At 38.9% G+C, this 19,702-nt stretch overlaps 1 protein-coding gene across 1 annotated transcript in view; it reads left to right on the top strand.

The window, feature by feature from the left end:
* The first annotated feature begins 3,829 nt into the window (after window positions 1-3,829).
* Window positions 3,830-19,702, top strand: part of spns2 (SPNS lysolipid transporter 2, sphingosine-1-phosphate) — a 65,193-nt gene continuing 49,320 nt past the window's right edge. The window contains exon 1 of the mRNA XM_065271490.2: window positions 3,830-4,316. Coding sequence (XP_065127562.1) covers window positions 4,085-4,316 — 232 coding nt within the window. The 5' untranslated portion in view covers window positions 3,830-4,084. The remainder of the gene's footprint in view (window positions 4,317-19,702) is intronic.

The following is a 19,702-nucleotide window of genomic DNA, read 5'->3' on the forward strand; positions in this document are numbered from 1 at the left end:
AAAAGAACATCTTTGGGATATGGTGGAACAGGAGCATCGTGCCCTGGATGTGCATCCTACAAATCTCCATCAACTCAAAATAGTATCAATATGGGCCAACATTTCAAAAGAATGCTTTCAGCACCTTGTTGAATCAATGCCACATAGAATTAAGGCAGTTCTGAAGATGAAAGAGGATCAAACACAGTATTAGTATGGTGTTCCTAATAATCCTTTAGGTGAGTGTATATACATACACATAAATGAATCAATGTTTAAAATTAGATTTATCATATTATTAAATATTAAACAGATATGTAATTTATAAACATTCAAATAGTACAGTACAGTTAAAATAAATAAAATGTCTTGTCAAACTTATTACAGTTTTTCACTGTATATGTAAAGGTTTACATTTGCATGACATTCAAGTATTTGGTAGATGCTTTGATTCAATGCAAGGCATATATATTTTTTATCAGCACGCATGTTCCCTGGGTTTAAACCCTTTACCTTCTGTGTTGCACAATGCTCAAGCACTGAACTATTATACAGGAGCACACAACAAAGGTTGTTACACAATTAACAGCATGTTGCTGGATTTTCAATGATGTTATTTTACTTTTTTACAGTATTACATCCATTTGCTTTACAGACTTACCAACTGTGCCTGTGTTTTTTTTATTATATACCTCTGACATATACAGTAGCCACTGTATTTGATTCACTGAGATATTCTAGAGATTCTGGGACTTTCGATTTACATTTTTAAATATAAGCCAAGCTTTTGACAAAGACAAAGGATACTCTGACTGTTATTCAGTTAAGGCCATTAGAATAATATATTTCCTTTTGTGATTATCAAAATGTGATTAATAGACCATACGAAACTTAACAGTTGTCATAAAAGCAGAGATACTAAACATGACAGGGCTTTATTAACTTACCAATAACAGAGTCCTCCTTACAATTTTAACATTCAGGTAATCAAAGTCAAAGCTGGGGTGTGATTTCTTAAAAATGTTTTTTTTCCCTTAAATTTTCTGTTTTGCTTGTTGTCTAGTCTAACAGCATGTTTATACTATAAACCAGCAGGTCATAGCACTTCTCCATCTGTCCCTTATTGCAAATCATGCCCCCATGCAAAAGAATGAATGTTTTTATAATTTTCACTTTCTGGCTGGTTGGCAATAGTTACTTATTAAATTGTGGTAATTCTTTCTATTCTGTTGTTTTCCGTTTCTCTCACTCTCTCATTTTTTTCCATGTGTAATCACTCTGTTTTGCAGTAATACATTGATCATAGCTTTGCATGAGGTGGTCTGACCCCATGTATCCATGTATCACACATTCCCTGTTTCTGTGTAATGGAAATTCAAACCAAATAGCTAGATTGTGATCTCCTCAGTCAAGATCAGATGAGACTGAAACTCATTCAATACTCATGCTATCCAAAAGCTAAAAACTTTCTTTGACTGTTTTTGCATTAGCTGATGATATCAGCATGGAACAGCTTGCTTTTTTAACTGCTGTCTATACGCAGCAGGATTCCGTGAAATACTCAACATGACATGTCAGAGAAAATTACTTTAAAAACATACACTTTCTGTACTCTGGACCAAAAGTCTGAGGTTCAGCTTCTTAACAGTGAGGAATGTAAATGCAGATAAATGATGTGGAAGTCAAACAGGACTAGCCCCTTCCGTCCCGTTCTGCTTATCATGTCATTATTTGAGAGACAGGAGTTGCAAAGGCTTCCTTTAGTGATAATAAATGATGTGAACCACAAAAACAAAATTCTGTTATAGGTCTCCAAAAACACATCTTATTATTCTCCTATGTGTACGTGTTTCTGTAATTTATCAGTGCATATGCATACTGATGTAGTCCATGAAGCACAAAACTAAACCAATAAGAAGGAACTCAAAATTTTGATGACAAAGGCCAACTTAGGAATGCGTTTGTTTAACTTATCTGTGATCCAGTCTGTTCTAAAGAATAGCTGATATAAAGCAGAAGATAGATATAGATTGCTCCTCATGAAGGATGCTAAGGTCATTTATGCAAAAGATAGTCCACTGATAAAGAATGATGTTTTTTTACAGTGCAATAAGCATGATTCACTTACAGGACCTACAGTATACACTGACAGAAAAATTGTCAAAATATGTAACTCAGCTGTCACTGGGATGGTATCCTTTCAAAAGTACAGCTCTGGACCTAAATATTCATATTGCAAGTATTGGTACCTCAAAGGTGCAGAGTACCAAATGTATAGGAACTTTTTAAAGGGTACTGCCCAGTGACAGCTTGGGACCATTCATACAATCATTTAATATTACAGGAACGAATGTTTCTTTACTTAACTTGAACTTAATTATGTTAAAGTAAGTGTCTTATGTTAAAAGCTGTGTGTTAAAAAATGAATGATATGATGATCCCAATTAGCTTAGACAAATAAGGACAAAAATAGCAAACGAGTAGCTTCCCTTATTCTTTCAGGGTTCTCTCATGAATCAAACCCGTGCATTTCCTAAAAGATTTTTCTGCCCGCGACATAAATCTTGTAAATCCCCCTCCATTTTGACATTTCCTGCCTAGCAGAGTGATATTTGGACCTTTGGGAAAACTGCTCATTTGAGAGATAGATAGCTGATGTGAGGGGAGTTAGACACGTTTGATGTCCTTCAGCATTTGACAACGTGTTACGGATGTCGCGCTGTCAAATTCAAGTGATTATCGCATTAACAATGAAGGAGAAAGGAGGGGAAAACTAAGATGTACTTAATGGCGTGATTTGATGTGATCTTCTCTAATTGATGGGTTTCGGTGAAAATCGAACCGTGAGCACTTACAGTAACAAAGCCCGAATGAATTTACCCTAATCCTAAATATATTTAGAAAATAGGAATGCAACACTGAAAAAGTTATTTAAACAAAGAGACCATATTTGTAAGGCCAATGTCTGTTTACTTAAGATTTGTTGAATCAAGTGAATACATATTACAGTATATTAATATCAGTAATATTACAACGTGCTGAGGTAAAACAATGCTTTATTATGCATTTATTGGTGACTCTATGGAATTTTATATCGTCATAATGAGCTGTCCAGAGTGCTGAAGATGACGTGTAGCTTTTAGATTTACTGAATTAGTTTAATGACCATCTGAGTCAAACTGAACAAAAAAATACATGCGAATAATTTGAATAGCCTACACGAATGAATGTTGTGCCTTAATTCGTCAAAAGATCGACAAGCTGCAATTAACAGCCTTTATGATCATCTTTGGGATTGTCAAGGAGGGAACTAGTGTTCTTAACTAAAACTAAAATTATTAAAGCTAACCCCTATAGTGTCACGTCGAACAAAATGTGATTTGACACAGGGTATAAGGTATTTTGATATTTTGTATTGCAACTTTTTGTAAAGACAAAGTAAATATGTATTTTCTTATTTATTCATAATTGTCATTTTTTTAATTTAAGTACACATGTTTATGTTTTGTTTATGTTTACCCCATGGACACCTATTTGTTCATGTATTTTCTCAGGTTTTTAAGCCTAACATTTCCCCAGGGGTCTCGCGCTTTCTCTTTATTCACACATTTACTGAGACCATTGCAGCGCTGTGCTCACGCGATGGTTTGCACTTCGCACGCGGTAGCCTACATTAAACTCTCCCTTACAACACCAAAATAGCAGAGCACAAAGCATGCCTTTCGCATAATCACTCTGGGTGCGTCCTGTCACCGGCAAATTTCGGTAACATTCCTTTAGTTCACAAAACCTTCCAGTTGCGCTTCTCCGCACTACACCTTTCATTCGCTATAGGAGCCTGAGAGGCGTGGCTTACCGCGCACTGCCACGCCTCCCAGCACAACACTACGGAGTGATCGGAACGCTTCCCGAGCTCAGAGTCCTGTCACTGAACAGACATGTCCGCAGTTCAGCCAGCAATAATTCAATCAAAGATTTTCTCCTCTGCGACTAACACTTGTTTTTGTTAAGTCCGATAAGAGGTGCTATACTTTTACGCCGAGCCGTCTTGAATCCGTGTTCAGGAATCATTCAATCGTTTGCGCTGGATCTGTCGTGCAAGAAGATGTGCGTGGAGAGCGATGGATGTGAAATCGAGGGGTGCAGTAGTTCGGATGAGGTGCAAACGCTGTCTGGAAGCATGACTCCGACTCTTAAATCCAGTCCTGATCTGCATCCTTGCAGACCAGGACAGAAATTTCGTGCCGCATTTCTTCGATGCCGGTCTCCGTTTATTGCCGCCGGGATTCTGAGTTTTGGAAATGTGCTCAATTACATGGACAGATACACTGTAGCAGGTAAGAGCCGTATTATTTTGCTGTCCTTTTTTAATACAAATCTTAGAATAGGATATAGCAACGGACAGCGTCCGTGCTGTTTTGATTTGTTTATGTTTCACTTAAATTTCAGTTGAACACTTTGTCCAGGAAAAAGCACATTTAATAATTGACAGAAGTCAAGTGATCATTTGAATATTTATGTTTACACGTGCTAAGGGTCTCTTTGATTTAATCAAACTATAAACGGTAACAAAGGTTCTTCTAACATGTTATTGATTACAATTGTGAAAGTGATCTTAGATCAATCCTATCTGACCATTGTGTCTGACAGAAAAAATATAGCGAAGCCTCTATTTATAACACATGACAAGTGTAGTATGGGTTTGTCATTAGGTTTTTTTGTTAATTAGTAAAAATTACCAATAGCCTTCTAATAGGCTACCCATTTACAGGCATCCCCACAAATTAATTAGCATAACGTTACATATCTATGTAGCCAGTATTACTTATTTTGTAATTCACAACAAAATTGCAATTTTGAATGTGACTGCGAATCATAGTATTGTCAAAACATATTTATGAACCTGTTTTGTGTATGTTAAGCTGATGGACAGTGCAGCGTAGGAGGCTGTAACATACATGACAGACCCAATTTAAAACACCTGCTATCACTATAGATATCGCAGTGCGAAGTAATTTAGAGCAAACCTCTCGAGAGACACATCTTATGGCCAAGCTTTTATTATTAGTAACCTTAGTAGCTACTCTATTGCACCCAACAATATGCCCTTGAATCCAGATAGAAGTTATTCACAAATAAGGCAGAGCACTGACTCTGAGCGCAGCCACGGTTTCCATAGAAACTAGAAAAGATTTAATCAACTAGTTTTTTAATCAAGATAAAACTTTGCATCCCACAGAAGTACGGATTCATTGGTTTATTAAAGTCGTACTGTAATTAGTAATTAGGAAGAGTGACAAATTTCATGAATAACTGATGATAAGCCATTAGAGATTTGGAGCAAGTGTGCTGTTGGCTATGGATTTTGGAAAGCAGTACTACTGTTGCAAATGTCATCACAAATTCGTTTACTCTTTTACCCCCTATATAAGGTCAATCTCAAGGTACATGCTGACATTTGCCTCAGCAGTGTCCGCACTTGGCTTTCTGTACAGCGCGTTCACGACAGATCTCGCATCACACATAATTTGACAGCACGAGACCCCGCCGCTACAGCATGTACTGTAATGTTTGGTTGCGGTTGCTCAGCAAAGCCCGCGAAGCTCCATAGTTAATCAGTAGCTGTTTTAGCAAAGTATGCGTTGAAGCTTAACCATTACTAATATCCAAAACTGTGTTAAATTGCAAGATGGCAGGGTTTACACCAGGTACGTGTAGATTTTTAAGATGCCAGTCAATAATTAATAGGATTTTTAAAAAGACGTGATAGAAGTCAGTACTACAGACAAGAAAATGTTATTACCTCACGGTTGACTGTAACGCTCGATAGTAGCCGACCACATAGTTCAGGTTTACATAAGATTGCAGAGATGTGATAACTTTTTAAAAAGGACGCGTTTAAGTGGACCACCCATCTAATCGGGGCATCTTTACGTTTTATTTAAAGCCTATGAGTTTATAGCGGCCCATTTAGTATCTATAAAACCGAGATTTTTTCCTCATGTTATTCATATGCATTTATACTGCGTAGGCTATACCATGCACAGTTAAAAGCGTTTGTATATAAATAAACGTGCTTGATGTGGACTGCAGGGAGATTGCAGCAAAAATTTCCAATTCTCCAGAGAGGAGTTTTATGTGCATTTGTCGAATAGTAGATCGCATATGTTGTATTGTATAGGGGGTTTTCCTCTGCGCCTCATACATTATTCATGGGAAGGTTGCATGTGAAGCCCCCTTCATGGCAAAAAAAAAAAAGGACTGACGCACCCATCCTGCAGTGGTGCTGAGCACTTTTTAGTGAGGGAGATAGACATTTCTAGTACTGCAGTCAAACTGACATGCATCATGGCAATGAAGTTCAGCTGTGCTTTGTGTGTGAGTGAGTGAGTGAGAGACAGCTTTTGTGTGGTTTTGTGAGTTTGTGTGTGTGAGGTTGTGCTATGGCTACTAGAGGGGTTTGGCTATAATTTAGAAATAATTCTTGATGCCACAGTGTCTTATGGTTTTCAGTGATGCAGTAAAAATTGGCTAGAAATTGATTAAATGTTGTCTGGCATGCCATGATGAGGTCATCATTATGACCATTGTGGTTTTATGAGGTAGATTCAATGGTGCCACTCACACACAACCTGAATTAAAATGTACATCCAGCTCCTGCATGCAATATCAGAGAAAATACATAGTTTTTACGTTACTTTACTGGCAGTTTACTTACAAAGACTGAAAGTACAGACAGTATTTGTGAAAACACTTCATTTGAGATTTTTGCTACTTCAGTCACAAGCCTTTTTACAAGCCTTGTGGTTGTCTTGAAATCCTTTTGCAACGTCTCAAAACTGCCAAAACTGTGTAAAAGTAAATTCTCACAAAAGAAGGAATAGGACACGTGTTTAATTTCTAGTGTGTTATTTTGGCTTTGTTTTTTTATACTGATGGTTATAAAAAACATTACAGCTCCAATTTGGTCGGCTAAACAAAACTGATGGCTGAGCAGCTTTTAAAGTCATGAGGAAACACTAGGTGAAAAGACATCTCAACACCTTATATGTGTGAATGTGAGTGGGGGAAACATTTTGCTCATCATTTGTCGTAAATATATTATTCTAAGAATATGTGGGTATGTGTGCATAAAACCTGGTCGCAGCAGACTCAAATATTGTGTGTATTTGGTGAGTCCCGTGGGCATTGTTTTCCTTCTTCATGATACTGTGGAGCAGCTTTGCAACGATTGGGCTGATTTACCTTCTTCTTACCCTCCTATTTCCATTCCAACTGGACTCATATAGCTGCCCACTTTATTTTTCTCTTTCTCTGTCTCCAACATAGCCTCCAGTGGGACTGCATGATCAGATTGATGAGACTGAGGTTGTGAACCATTTAGTATGATTAAATTTGTGGTTTGCTTGTGATGGCACAGAATCGGGGAAGCTAGCTGGCAACATTCCCTCCAGCAGACAGGCTGAGCTCAACAACAGATTATAGTTAAGACTGGGATTAGGAAATGCAGAGAACACCATGGGGATGTACAGACGGGTGCCACTTAACATTATTCGATCTAAGATCCTCTGTTTCCTCCTCCGTTGACCCACCAGCCTGATGCCTGCCGAATTGAAGGCAGTTTGACTGGTAATCTGGATTATGAGGTGCAGCTTGGTGTAGTTTTTTTTTTCTAAAGGCATCTGAGGTATGAGGATATTTAGGGGGTTAATTGAATGTGATGGGTAGTCCAGCAGCCCGAGGAACTCCCTGAGGGAATGGGTACAGTATGTCTGCACCTTTAGATGCACAGTTTATGATTGGAATTGGTGACTAGACTGGTGTATATTTTGCTGCATTGCTCTTGTACCGTAGATGGTCCAGTCTAGCTGGCTCAGCTTTAGTTCTGCTTGGACACGCTCTCTGGCAATCCCCTCTGTGAGACGCGCACATATACACACTTTTTTGAGTAGTGCCCCTCGTAGTGGGAGCTGAAGGTGTGATAAGGGCTATCAGCAGCACCACAGTGTCCCGTACAGTGTGAGGTCAGCACCGGTAGCACGTAGCACATGCGACACACATGCAGTACTGAATCTAGTTACATCATGTTTTTTGCAAACAAATATAGTAAATAATTATTTTATTTTATCTAATAATTTTTGGATAATATTAATTTTTCTGGTATGTAATTAGTAGTTAAATATTGTTGGTCTTTCATACAAGATGAAAAAGAGCTTAGATTCATTTTATTTATAAGAAATTAGATAAATTAACTTTTAAAAAATTAGATACATTTTAATTCACTTTATAAAAAATATTTATTATATAACACTTAAAACATGGAAAAAATGGTCCCAACCTGTCACTGGGGCAGTACCTTTAAAAAGGTCCTAATATGTACCATATATTTGGGAACAGTATGTGCCTTTGTGTTACTAATATGCACTCTTTGCTACCAATATGTACCCTTGAGGTGCTAATATGAATTCTTTAGATGCAAAGGTGTAGCTTTTGTGAGGGTACCATACCGTACCAGTGACAGGTAGGAACCGTTTTGTCTGACAGTGTATTTGAAACCATTTAAAACAAATAAAATGACTGAATCAATCTGACTATATTTGTTTAAACCATGAAAGTCATTATAAAGCTTAGATTGAATAGACATGTCTATGTGTATATTTCATAAAACAGTACATTTTTAATATACCTGCAACAGATTGAATCCCTGTATTAAAATTAAATTTTTAAAGGCTCGCTTAGTCACTTGAGGTTTGCAGTCTCTTCTACTTTCAATCATTTTACTACACTGTTCAAGCACTCTCGACAACAAACACATGAGAGTAATGGAAAAACTCTCAGTAATTGAGTTTATGAGTTTGTCTCACTCCTCTGAACCCTCACGCAGAACAAATGGCTTCCATTTCTCCTGCAGTTATTCCCAAATGCAACTGTAATTGTTCTGTAGATGCGGCTAGAGCGCCATTGTGTTTTAAAACTGATTTCTCTCAAACTTGAAATGTAAATTCATTAAACTTGCGTTAAAGGGCAATTACAAGTTTTGCTCCGAATGCTGAAGGGTATAGATGTAGGCACAGCTTATTTAATATCCTTCATAACTATGCAGCAATATGCATTAGGGTTTAAGAAACAAATGATCTTCTCTAATGCTGATGACATTCTAAATCTCCATCTATTCATTGTACGCATATATGCATGTGTTTTTTGAGGATGTAGGCCTGTTAGCTTATGCATGCGCCTAGAATTAGACAGGACATCTGTTCCCCTTTTTGACACTTTGCTTTTCATGCAGCCGCGGCATCTAGTAACTTAAGCATGAAGAGCCATATACATGGAAGACATTACTTCCCTTCCCTACTACAGCTTGACTTCTTAAGTCTGGCCTAGTCCTAAAAGTTAGGCAAGAGAGAGAGGAAGTGCAAAGGGTTCCCAAACCCATTTATTTCATTCATCTGCCTCAGCTGTTTCCTTATGAAGAGCACACAACCGTGTTCACCTATCTGACCTCAACAATAAGGTCAGCATATAAATATATATAAATATAGACTCATGTAACTCTCAGTAGGAGAAATTCTCATCTTTCTCTGGAGAGACTGTATTTGCCAAGGCAGCCCGACGACTCAACAGACCTGCGTCTTAAAATAAACATTGACATGATCGTGTCCACAAACTGCCTTTGAGAACTGGGATGCGATTTGTCTGGTTTATTTTTACGGACTTGTCTTTCTTTGGATTGCTCTTTTGGCCCATCTGATGTTCATTTAATAAAGCGTGGAGGATCCAAACAAGGCAAAGCGTTTGTTATTGTTTTTCCACCGGAGCGACGACTGCCGTGCTTGTTTAAATTGCATTGACCCTGCTAATTTGATCGGTGGCCCGCTTTTAGCCCATAGCATGTCCAAACAGATACGCAATGTGTGTGTGTGTGTGTGTGTGTGTGTGTGTGTGTGCATGAGTATATTGGGGTGTTTGTCTGTTTTAAAAAAAGATTGACAGTGATTTTTGGCCTCACCGTGTGTCTTTTTAATAGAGTGTATCTAAGGGATTAAGGGCGGACAGTTTGACAGACTGCTGTAGAAGAAGGTGGAGCTAGGGGGCGAGGGGTGCCTAAGGGGTAGTGCACCTGTGAGATGTGAAGTCTCAGGTATGTTAAAGTATATTAGATCAGGTCTATTTTCACAGCACTTATGAATATCAGTGTGGGAGATCTACTCAAGCCTGACCTCCAATCCCAGGCCAAATAAAGCTCAGGGCTGTACAGAACACCAACAGTTTTACATATTGAGCTATTGATGTATGATGTTACATGTGAGAGGATGGAGATCAGAAGCTCAATGTGCCCCCAAAGTTGTTTTTAAATAAAAAACGTTGTCTAACACACTGTGGTAGGTTAGTGTAATTTGGTAAGTTCAATCAAGTAGCACTGGTCCCCTTTAAACATAGGTGCATAGTAAATCTGTTTGTTATGTTTAGAGAAAAATACTAAGAAAAAATCATTCACAGCTAAGACTGAAGGCTACATCCATGCTAGTCCCCAATGCAATGGTGTGCATCTTGCATGCACAGCAACGTAAACTGACTCAAAAACTCCTGATAAAATATTCACAAGATATTTTTCACAAAAATTATGACTGTTTTTCTTCATATACGCCTTCTTATTTCCCTGTAAATATTTTCTGCAAACAAATCCAAGAGAAGGGTGAATAGCAAGCTACTATAAGCTTGCCTTTGTCATTAAAGTAGTCCTAAGATTTGCCAGGGCAAATATTTAATCTGGACTTGACTGGATGTCTATGTTTACACAGTCTTTATTTAAGCAGGAGAATATGTAATTTTTCCCTCCATTGAGAAGTGACTGAGTAAATAATCAGTGCAGATATTATGTAACCTGTTTATCCCACATCTCTTTAAGCATTTGTGTACAAGTGCCTATGTGTGTGAGTATCTGTGTGCATCTGTATGATGTTGCAAGCGTGTGAATATATCAGATCTTTCTCCATTTTTTAAAATCAAAATGATTTACTGTACAGACCATATAAAGTCAGTGACTGCAATTCTCACTTCTCACCTGCTAGAGGTCAAACATGATAGTGGATGTTTATTCATTACAGTACTGAAGTTAACCAAGGCAGTAGAATGCATTTAAATGCAATACTCAGTTAATAGAAAATGCTATTTTAAACTGGATTATTTGCTTGATTTATTATTGATTTATTACTTATTGCTCAATTGAGCTATAAAACAGCTATTTCAGACATATCCTTATTCAGTATCGATAAACAATCTATAAGCAGTTCAAGTCGAAATATGTCTCAGAGGCTTTGCGTGCCCAGTCCTTCCTTGTCTGTGACAAACACGTTGTTTCCTTTAAGGATTAATTTTGCATTTTTTGCAAGTTAGCCACAATAGTTTGAGTTCTTTGGCCACACCAAAAACGTTATAATTATCTAGAACTAACACCTGAAATACCTGTGTGTGTGTGTATATATATGTGAGGTGTGTGTGTGTCTCCACCTCACTGCTGTGGAATGTGGAGGTAGAACTGGAATTCCAGCGATGTGCTTATTGTGTTTCCCACAGTTACCTCACCGCCAATCTATAGTTAGCAGTTATTCTCAGCCCACGCCACCAAAAGGCTTACATCAGTACAAAATCAATAAAGGATGCCCCACAAGCATCTGAATACAAACAGGCAAAAACCCTACACCCTTATATGCTTGTTTTATTTATTGCGTTGAACGCTTAAAGATTTCTATAGCAGAGCATTGCCTGCAGAAAAAACATAAGACATCACTTGAGTGTCTTGCACTGTTCTGCATTAAACTAGAACAGCAAAAAAATGGGATTAATCTCTAATTCATGAAGGTGGAAGTGAGATGGATTACCGTGCTGGTGGGCCTCAGATGTTCCCAATAGGAATTTTGAGTGAGTGGGTGAAAATAATGCTTTGCATAGAGGGAAAATAGATGTAATATGTAATGAGATTTGTGTGATCAGGACATCTGTGCGTGCTCCTGTGGGCGTGTCTGTATATTGATTGGATAAAACAGAGGTTTATGAGACTGCAATCAGACTATAGGAGCCACTGAATCCAAGCCACATGTGGTTCTCCTATAGATATTATATTCATTTCGAGCAGCTCAGTTGTGGTGCTTCGAAATCTTTGGGTTCATCATCACTGACTCCATTACTGATTGCTGACATGTGGGTAGTAGAATCATGTGGGATATGATGGTATTTTTTATTACAGTATGTGGTACCACACAAATAAATAGTGGGAGATAGGGTTGCACTACAGTAGGTAGTCACTTCAGCAGTCCACTGAGAGATCAAACAGCAGTACTGATCCATCCTGAGTAAAGTGAGATTGATGACATTCCCATCCATATACTGTAGCACTTAAGTGTCCTTATTATTTCCCCCCCTTAAGGTCCTCTGGGGTTATGATTGTCCCGTCTCTTCTGAAAGAGGACTCCTTTGAAAGAAGCATGTCTCAAAACTTTGACCCTTTGAAGAATATTCTTAGCAAGTAGCAAGATCTTCTTTAGTATAGCTATAACTGGTCTTTACATCATAAATAAAACTAACAAAGTTTGAGTAGTTTTCATTCAGTTGACCATTATAACTGACTGATGTAACTATAAGATAAGCCATAAGATCACACATTTAAATGATACCGCGCACATTTCTTTAACTATGATACTCCAACATCCCTAAGATGTCAGATTTACCTCTTGGCTATTCACACGGACCAACGTGGCAACAGCCTAATGTTAAATTGTGCTTGAAGAACAAGCACTCAGCCAGGCTTTCACAGCCCTTCGGGTGCTAATAAATCCTATTTCCTATTTTTCTTGGCCATTTTTTCCTTCTCTTCCTACTTTGCCTCCAGTTTTCTTTTACTTGATCCATTGGCACCTTTCACCATGTTTCATGGTCTTGATTGCAGTTGCTCCTTAACGATGTCTCAAATTGTGCCCATGTTTGCCAAATACCAAAATCTGCCCTCAGTAGAACCAGTACTACTCTATAAAGTGGAACTTCAGTCTAAATGCTAACATATAGCATTAGCATGTGGCGCTAACTCAGCAGTCACAACTTTGTTTTTAGCATAGTAACAACATTGTTATTAACTTAATGTGTAATTTAATGTTGGGGCGTACATCTTGACTGTGACATCACAGTCAGTGTTATGTTATGTTGAGATTGGCCTGTTTTCCAACAGTCTTTTGTGTGCATGAGAGATTTACATAAAAATGATAAAACAAACGGGTTTGAGGCCGTCTATCTATGCCTAAATACAGTTTTTTATTCTATGGTACCTTTAAAAGTCATGTGCCCTTATAATCTTTAATCAAAAACATTAACTTGCCTTTCCCCTCAAAACAATATATCTTCCGTTAATCTGTTGATCTCTCTACATAAGGGCGGGGCTATAATGACTGTCCAATGGCCAGACTTCCAACTTCCAGTGATCTAATCAACTCCCAAAGGACGAAATCAAGCCCTGTCCTACTTTATTTTGCATTCCATAGTCTGTTTCACTTGGATATATGTCACAATATGCAAGAAAACACCATCACAACCATTATTAACGGACATAAATGTATTTATTAAAATTAATGATTGTAAAAAAATATTTATATTATTACACATGGTTACTTATCTATTGCTGTAGCCAAACTGGTAAAAAATTGCATTCACAGCGCAAAGGTTGTGGGTTTGAAACCCAGCAAACACATACTGATGAAAAATGTATAGCTTGAATGCAATGCAAGAAGTCGTTGGGATAGGAACATCGGCCAAATGCATAAATGTAAATCTCAAAGTCTCTTTATTGTAAGTTTTTCCTTTGAATGGGAAAGGCAGAGCTAATGAAACACTTCAGCACTTTTATTAGGACTAATTGTTCATCGGATCAGGCATTGTTGACCCTCATGGGTGAGACCCACCCCACTCCCACACAGCTGTTAGAGTACAAAGAGAAGAAAAAGAAAATAAGCAAGACGTACACCGGGTGAGAAATGCTGAAAATCACATTACATGCAAAAAGAAAAAGCCCTCTTAATTACAGTCATCCCTATGTGTGTTATGCAAAAAAAAAACACATTAAAAGCAAAGGATTAGGATTACTATGCTCATCTGTTAGTAATCGGTGGAATATATACAGTACTGTCCAATATTTGTACGTCATCACACATGATGTTTAAACTGTTTAGCAGTGAGGAGGCGTAAATGCAAATGAGGTCTCTGGATGGCTGTTTACAGTAGCATGAAACCAACAGGAAGGATGGATGTCAAGGTTAGCATCAGAACAGGCTAACGGCTGTAATTGCTCTCCGCTGTTTGTTACTGCAGCGTCGTACTGCTTTTCTATCCTTATCCACTCTGCTCGATTCGGTCAGTAGCTCATTTAATGAATGCCTCTGTGAATTTTAATATATATCTACTGTATATTTCCATAAATATTTAGTGGTCCTGCACATCTGTGACCCATGCTGTATGCATGCATCTCAGTGCCATAGCCTGGCAGGATGCATAATATTGCCTGTCACAGGAAAGGTCTAAATGAGCAAGTGTACTGAGTAGCTACTGTATATGTCTCCTATATGTCTACTGCAGCATGCGATTCAATTAAACATACCGTATATACACCAGCCGTACTGACCGTGATGCTGAGTATCTAAGGGAAGATTAGGAAGTCTGGGAGATCTTTGCTGCGCACCGCTGCCCAGATATACGTCCACATTGGCTCACACTCAAGAGAATAATTCAATGATGAATTATTGATGCCCCATACTACAGTATGTGCTGTTCCTGCATGGTACATCCAAAAAGTCTCACTCCCTCCTTTCTTTTTATAATGCATTATTAAAAAGCCTATGATGTGTACTACTTTTGCAGAATGCCCTGCAATGCACACTTTTGTTAGAAGTACACACACTATCCTTATTTACACTCTTCAGGCTGACTATTTTGCAACAAATAGATCAGATGCCTGAGGGAATTTAAATATAATTCTGTATGTGCATGATCAAATATTTATCAATCAGGACTGCATTAACCATACACACAACAAACTACACAACCGTGCCAGGCAGCATTCTGTCTTGAAGACAGACCAGCCTGTCATTTTTTAGCACACACCTCAAAACAGATCAGCAGAATGAGGAAAAACACTACACACCAAGCTTCACTGGCAGGGCGAGGCAGAAATGAGGAACTACTGGTAAAAAGCTAAAGGAATACCGAAACACCCGCAAACGCCCGCTCGAACACACCCCCGGTTCTCAGACATCTGTATTGTGTTTATACTGGCTGTGTAGTGGTTTTTAGGCCCAGTGGAAAGGCGGCCCTTGCTTGTGGCGCAGGCCGGCGGGAGACCTACGGACCAGCCGGCCGGGAGCCCGCCGAAACAGAGATGCATACTTGTGGTCAGGTCCTACCCTGCCTCTGCACTCTATAAAGCTTCGCTCACTGGAACAGAACAGAAGGAAACTCAGATGTAGGGAGTGTTAACATGGAAACGCTTTTTCCCACCTTCCCTGCGAAAGCCTCACGTGTAATTTCTCAGAGCCGAGCTGTTGTTATATTGATCCTTGTGACACCTCATGAAGAATCACCCCTAGCTGAGAAGCAGGGAAGAAAACGAGAAAAAGGGGATGGGAACGGAGCAAAAGAAAATAGGAGGAAGGGCTGCGACGGTATAATGTACCAGCGGTTTGGTAGAATGCAAAGAATGAGGGAGAAATGCATGACACGGAGCAGAAAGGAAACATTCTCTTACCGCAGAGTAAGAGTAGCATTACACAGGATATGGAAATGTACGTTTTTACTGCAGTTTGACCTACCGCACACCCACAGGGATGAATTTACATACACTGTTACACGTACACAAAAACCTCCATTGTGTGGATGGAATAAAGCAGGTCGTAAATAGAATACCATTGACGAGATATGTTTGTGTACGTTTTATTTATCAAGGCAGAAATAAATCACCAAATTATGCATGGAAAGCGATGCCATACATTTCCAATGTGGTGTTCTTGTAGCTTAACTGGTAGAGCATTGTGTTTGCGCAAAGGTCATAGGTTCGATCATAAGAGTACTACACACATACCGGTAAACTGCTTGACTCCATTTAAAGCCCGGAGTTTTGTCTATTTTCTACATGTATACACGAAAGTACATGCATGGTCGAATGCACAGCCTTGCAAAATATAGTTTATTTGACTTGCACTTGTAAACAAATGTTTGCGCATACGAATCCGATAAAATGCAATGCATTACCTGGGCTAAATACTACATTCTCCTGTAGACACATGCATGACCTATGCATGCAATATACACACAGTTTCAAAAATCTGGTGGTATGCATCAGTGGTGGCTGGTGACTTCTTTTTTGGAGGGCGCCCAATGGGAAGTTCATCACAACATGTATGTAGCCATGCAGTCATGTGTGTGGTTCGTAATTTCAAAAAAAGTATTTGGCGCGTCGAGTGAACCTATGTGCATCACGTGTTTTGTCAAAATAAGTCCTTTCTGCAGACACATCTAAAGGGTTTATGATAAAAGAGACGCTCGCGTTTGCCTGATACTCGCATAATCTCATGCGTAATCAGAGTTTACTGTTAAGTGAGTGTCTTGCGTATTTTGTGAACATGAGCGTCTCTTGTCATGAACGGTTTTGATGTGTGTTAGCAGGCACTTATTTTGACAAAACACGTGATGCACATGGTTCACATGATGCAACAAACACATATTTTCAATTTGCACCCCCCCCCCCCCCCTCAGAAGACCAGTCACGAGCTGCCACTGGCATAATGTACCCACTTTTCTGATTATGAAAATTGCTTGGGTTCACTTTACGCGGACCCTTGCGTACAAGTAAAAATGGACTATAATTCGGCCTTAAGCCACTTTGGAAAAGCATCTGCCAAATGCATAAAATATTATTCTGGATCACATTAAGACTCATAAAAGGCCGACAAGAATTTTGGGAATTGTGGTGTGGGATTTGCGCCCAGCGCAGTTTTGCATAACAAAGCAGGCTGCTTGTGCAAAAAACCCGGATTGATCAGTGGCCACAAATCATTCTTAATAAATTCCCCCTTACGGACATCAAATTTTCACCTCTCGTTTTGTTCTCAGTTACATTATATAGGCCGGCCCGCCTCTGTTGCTATGCCTGTATCCTAACCTACTTCTCCAGCCCTGAAATAGCACTTGGGGGTTGCTCAGGTCTATCAGACCTCTTTTGGGGATTGGAAAATGAGGTCTGTCCTACAGCTTGCCTCTCGTTTTCATTTCGTCTCCCCAGACGGTCCTTTGGGTTTATGCAGTGGCATATCTCTGTGTTCAAAAATACACAGGGTGTATTTGCGAGCGTGCCCGTTAATGCAGTTTACCAACCTTAACCAGTTTTTGTGGCTGGCTTGTGCCATTGTCTGAGCGTCTGACAGATGAATAGGTGATGTTTTTGATCCAGAAAGCATTTGACCTCATTGGAATTTTAGCCTGACAACCACATCCTCTTTAAGAGAATGGATAGTTTACACATATTGATGCATTTGCATGCACCAACATGTTGGCATCTCCATTTTATCTTATGTAGCCAAACTCAAAATATCTTTTTACAACATGAGCTTATACATCACTTCCACTTGTACCCACTTATCAGATCAGATGTATATGAATCTAAGATAGCATCATGTCTCGAGTAAATCAACTGCAAAGGGTTGCTGCATTGAAGCTTTCAGGATCCATTAAACAGCTTCGTTGAACCTCTGCAGAATCCCTCTGAGATTTTAAATAGCACTAGACACATTAACAAAACTGATTTGCTCATCTTGACCCTCAGAGCTTCCTTCAAACATGCTATTGGTTGACCCTACTGCTCAATGTCCAATGGGTCTCCTGGGAAAGCCGCTATAGTGAAAGCATTATTGGATCCACATACCGAAAGGCATCATTCATATGCACCGCAAGAGTCTCTCGCTCCATAGCGGCCTCGGTATTAGCATATCGCCATTCCAGTGAAGTTAACCAATCAGCTGATAAGATGGAGACCCACATGAATGGGTCAATGTTACATTAGCATTTAGGATAATGAAACTAGTGTGCCAACAAACAATAGGCACCATCATCTGTTTGTATTACTGCGAATTTCGAGCAAATGTATTTGTGTCACCTTATATTATTATTACTAAGCTCATCTTCATTAATGTTGTATGAAATCTGCAGAATGAACATTAGGGGCTTTTAACGTTAATTATTTACGAAGTCAGAATTAAATAAAGCATCTCTTATCTATCATCATAATCATATACATTATTAGAATAATTAAACACAGTCACACACCCATAACAAATACATGCAGAGAAAATCTACTATAGAACGGACATTACGTTTAAATCAAAAGCAAAACTTAGCATAGCACAGTCAGATTATTATTTATTGTTACAGTGTTTTAGCCTTGGCTACTATCCAGTGATGTTTTTCATGCAATTACCAGATAACAAAGCAGTCACAACCGGCATGTCAACATTCCTCCACCTCTTGGTATCTGTTGCGGTTATAGATTTTGGCAATCGGAGCAGAGCTCATGTTCCTCTGATGTAGGTTGCAACTCAGGTGATTGCATTAAAAACTGCATTTTCTCTGTAACTGCTCCTTTAGAATCAGATAAAGTTTTGGTTAAGCAAGATAAACGTAGATGCCTTATAGTCACAGATTTCCTATTTCCGCCCTCATCGATCTGATCTGGCTAATCGTCAGTTTGGCCAGTGTTACTATGGCAACAGGGGGTTGGCAGCAACAAGGCGGGCACTGAAAGGTCTATGAATCTACTTGGGCTGTTTGGGGCATTTGCATCACCTTGTGCGGATTCTCCCACATATTCTAGCCTTTACCAGATGATGCAATATGTAGTCAGAGCGTTTGCACCTTAAGTGCTTCTTGACAGTTTGTTTGAAAGGTTTTCAAGGAAAGAGAAAGAGAAAGAGAGAAAGAATTAAGTGCAGTTCATGTGTGAATGATAATGTGAACACTTTATTCTTTAATATGAATGTTGCTGTAATGGTGCAGTGTTGTGCCTCTTCATAAAGTTAAGCCATGAACCTCACGACATTAAAGAATTTAGGTTAAGTGATAAATAAAACAAAATCAGGTTTAGTTTAAAATACCAGTAATACTTAAATCAATCATTTTGAGCTATAGGTGTTGGGGGAAAATTAGATATTGTGATATTTTTATTTCTTATGCCAGGAATCAGTGTTACTTTTTTCATATGAATATTTTTAGAAAAAGCAAGATCAGCATTTCTACAAGACTAAACATACTGTAGCATTAGGGTGAAGCACACTCAATTGTTCAAAAACAAAAGGAGAATTTAATTGCTCAAACCACCAATGGAGATGAAACATAAAAAGCAATGACTTTTATTTATTTTTTATTCTGTACTGTGCACATGAATATAAAATGCAAAACAAAATTGGACTACTCAGATGTAATATTGCATTGCCAGGTCTCTGCAGATTCTCACCCCGTGCACAGTTACGCAGAAACACACTGTTTGCATCAGTTGTGCTTGTGGGAGTTTTGGTGGGAAGAGCGCGGTGGTTGAGGTTGCGTGTTTGGCAGGCGTAAGGGTGGGCAGGTGCGGTCTCAGTTGAAGAGAAAACGCAGCACCATCTGGCACAGGGATCCCCGTCCCGGTGGGAGGAGA

The sequence above is a fragment of the Paramisgurnus dabryanus genome, chromosome 5 (genome assembly GCF_030506205.2).
Source record: "Paramisgurnus dabryanus chromosome 5, PD_genome_1.1, whole genome shotgun sequence".
Classification (NCBI taxonomy): Eukaryota; Metazoa; Chordata; class Actinopteri; order Cypriniformes; family Cobitidae; genus Paramisgurnus; species Paramisgurnus dabryanus.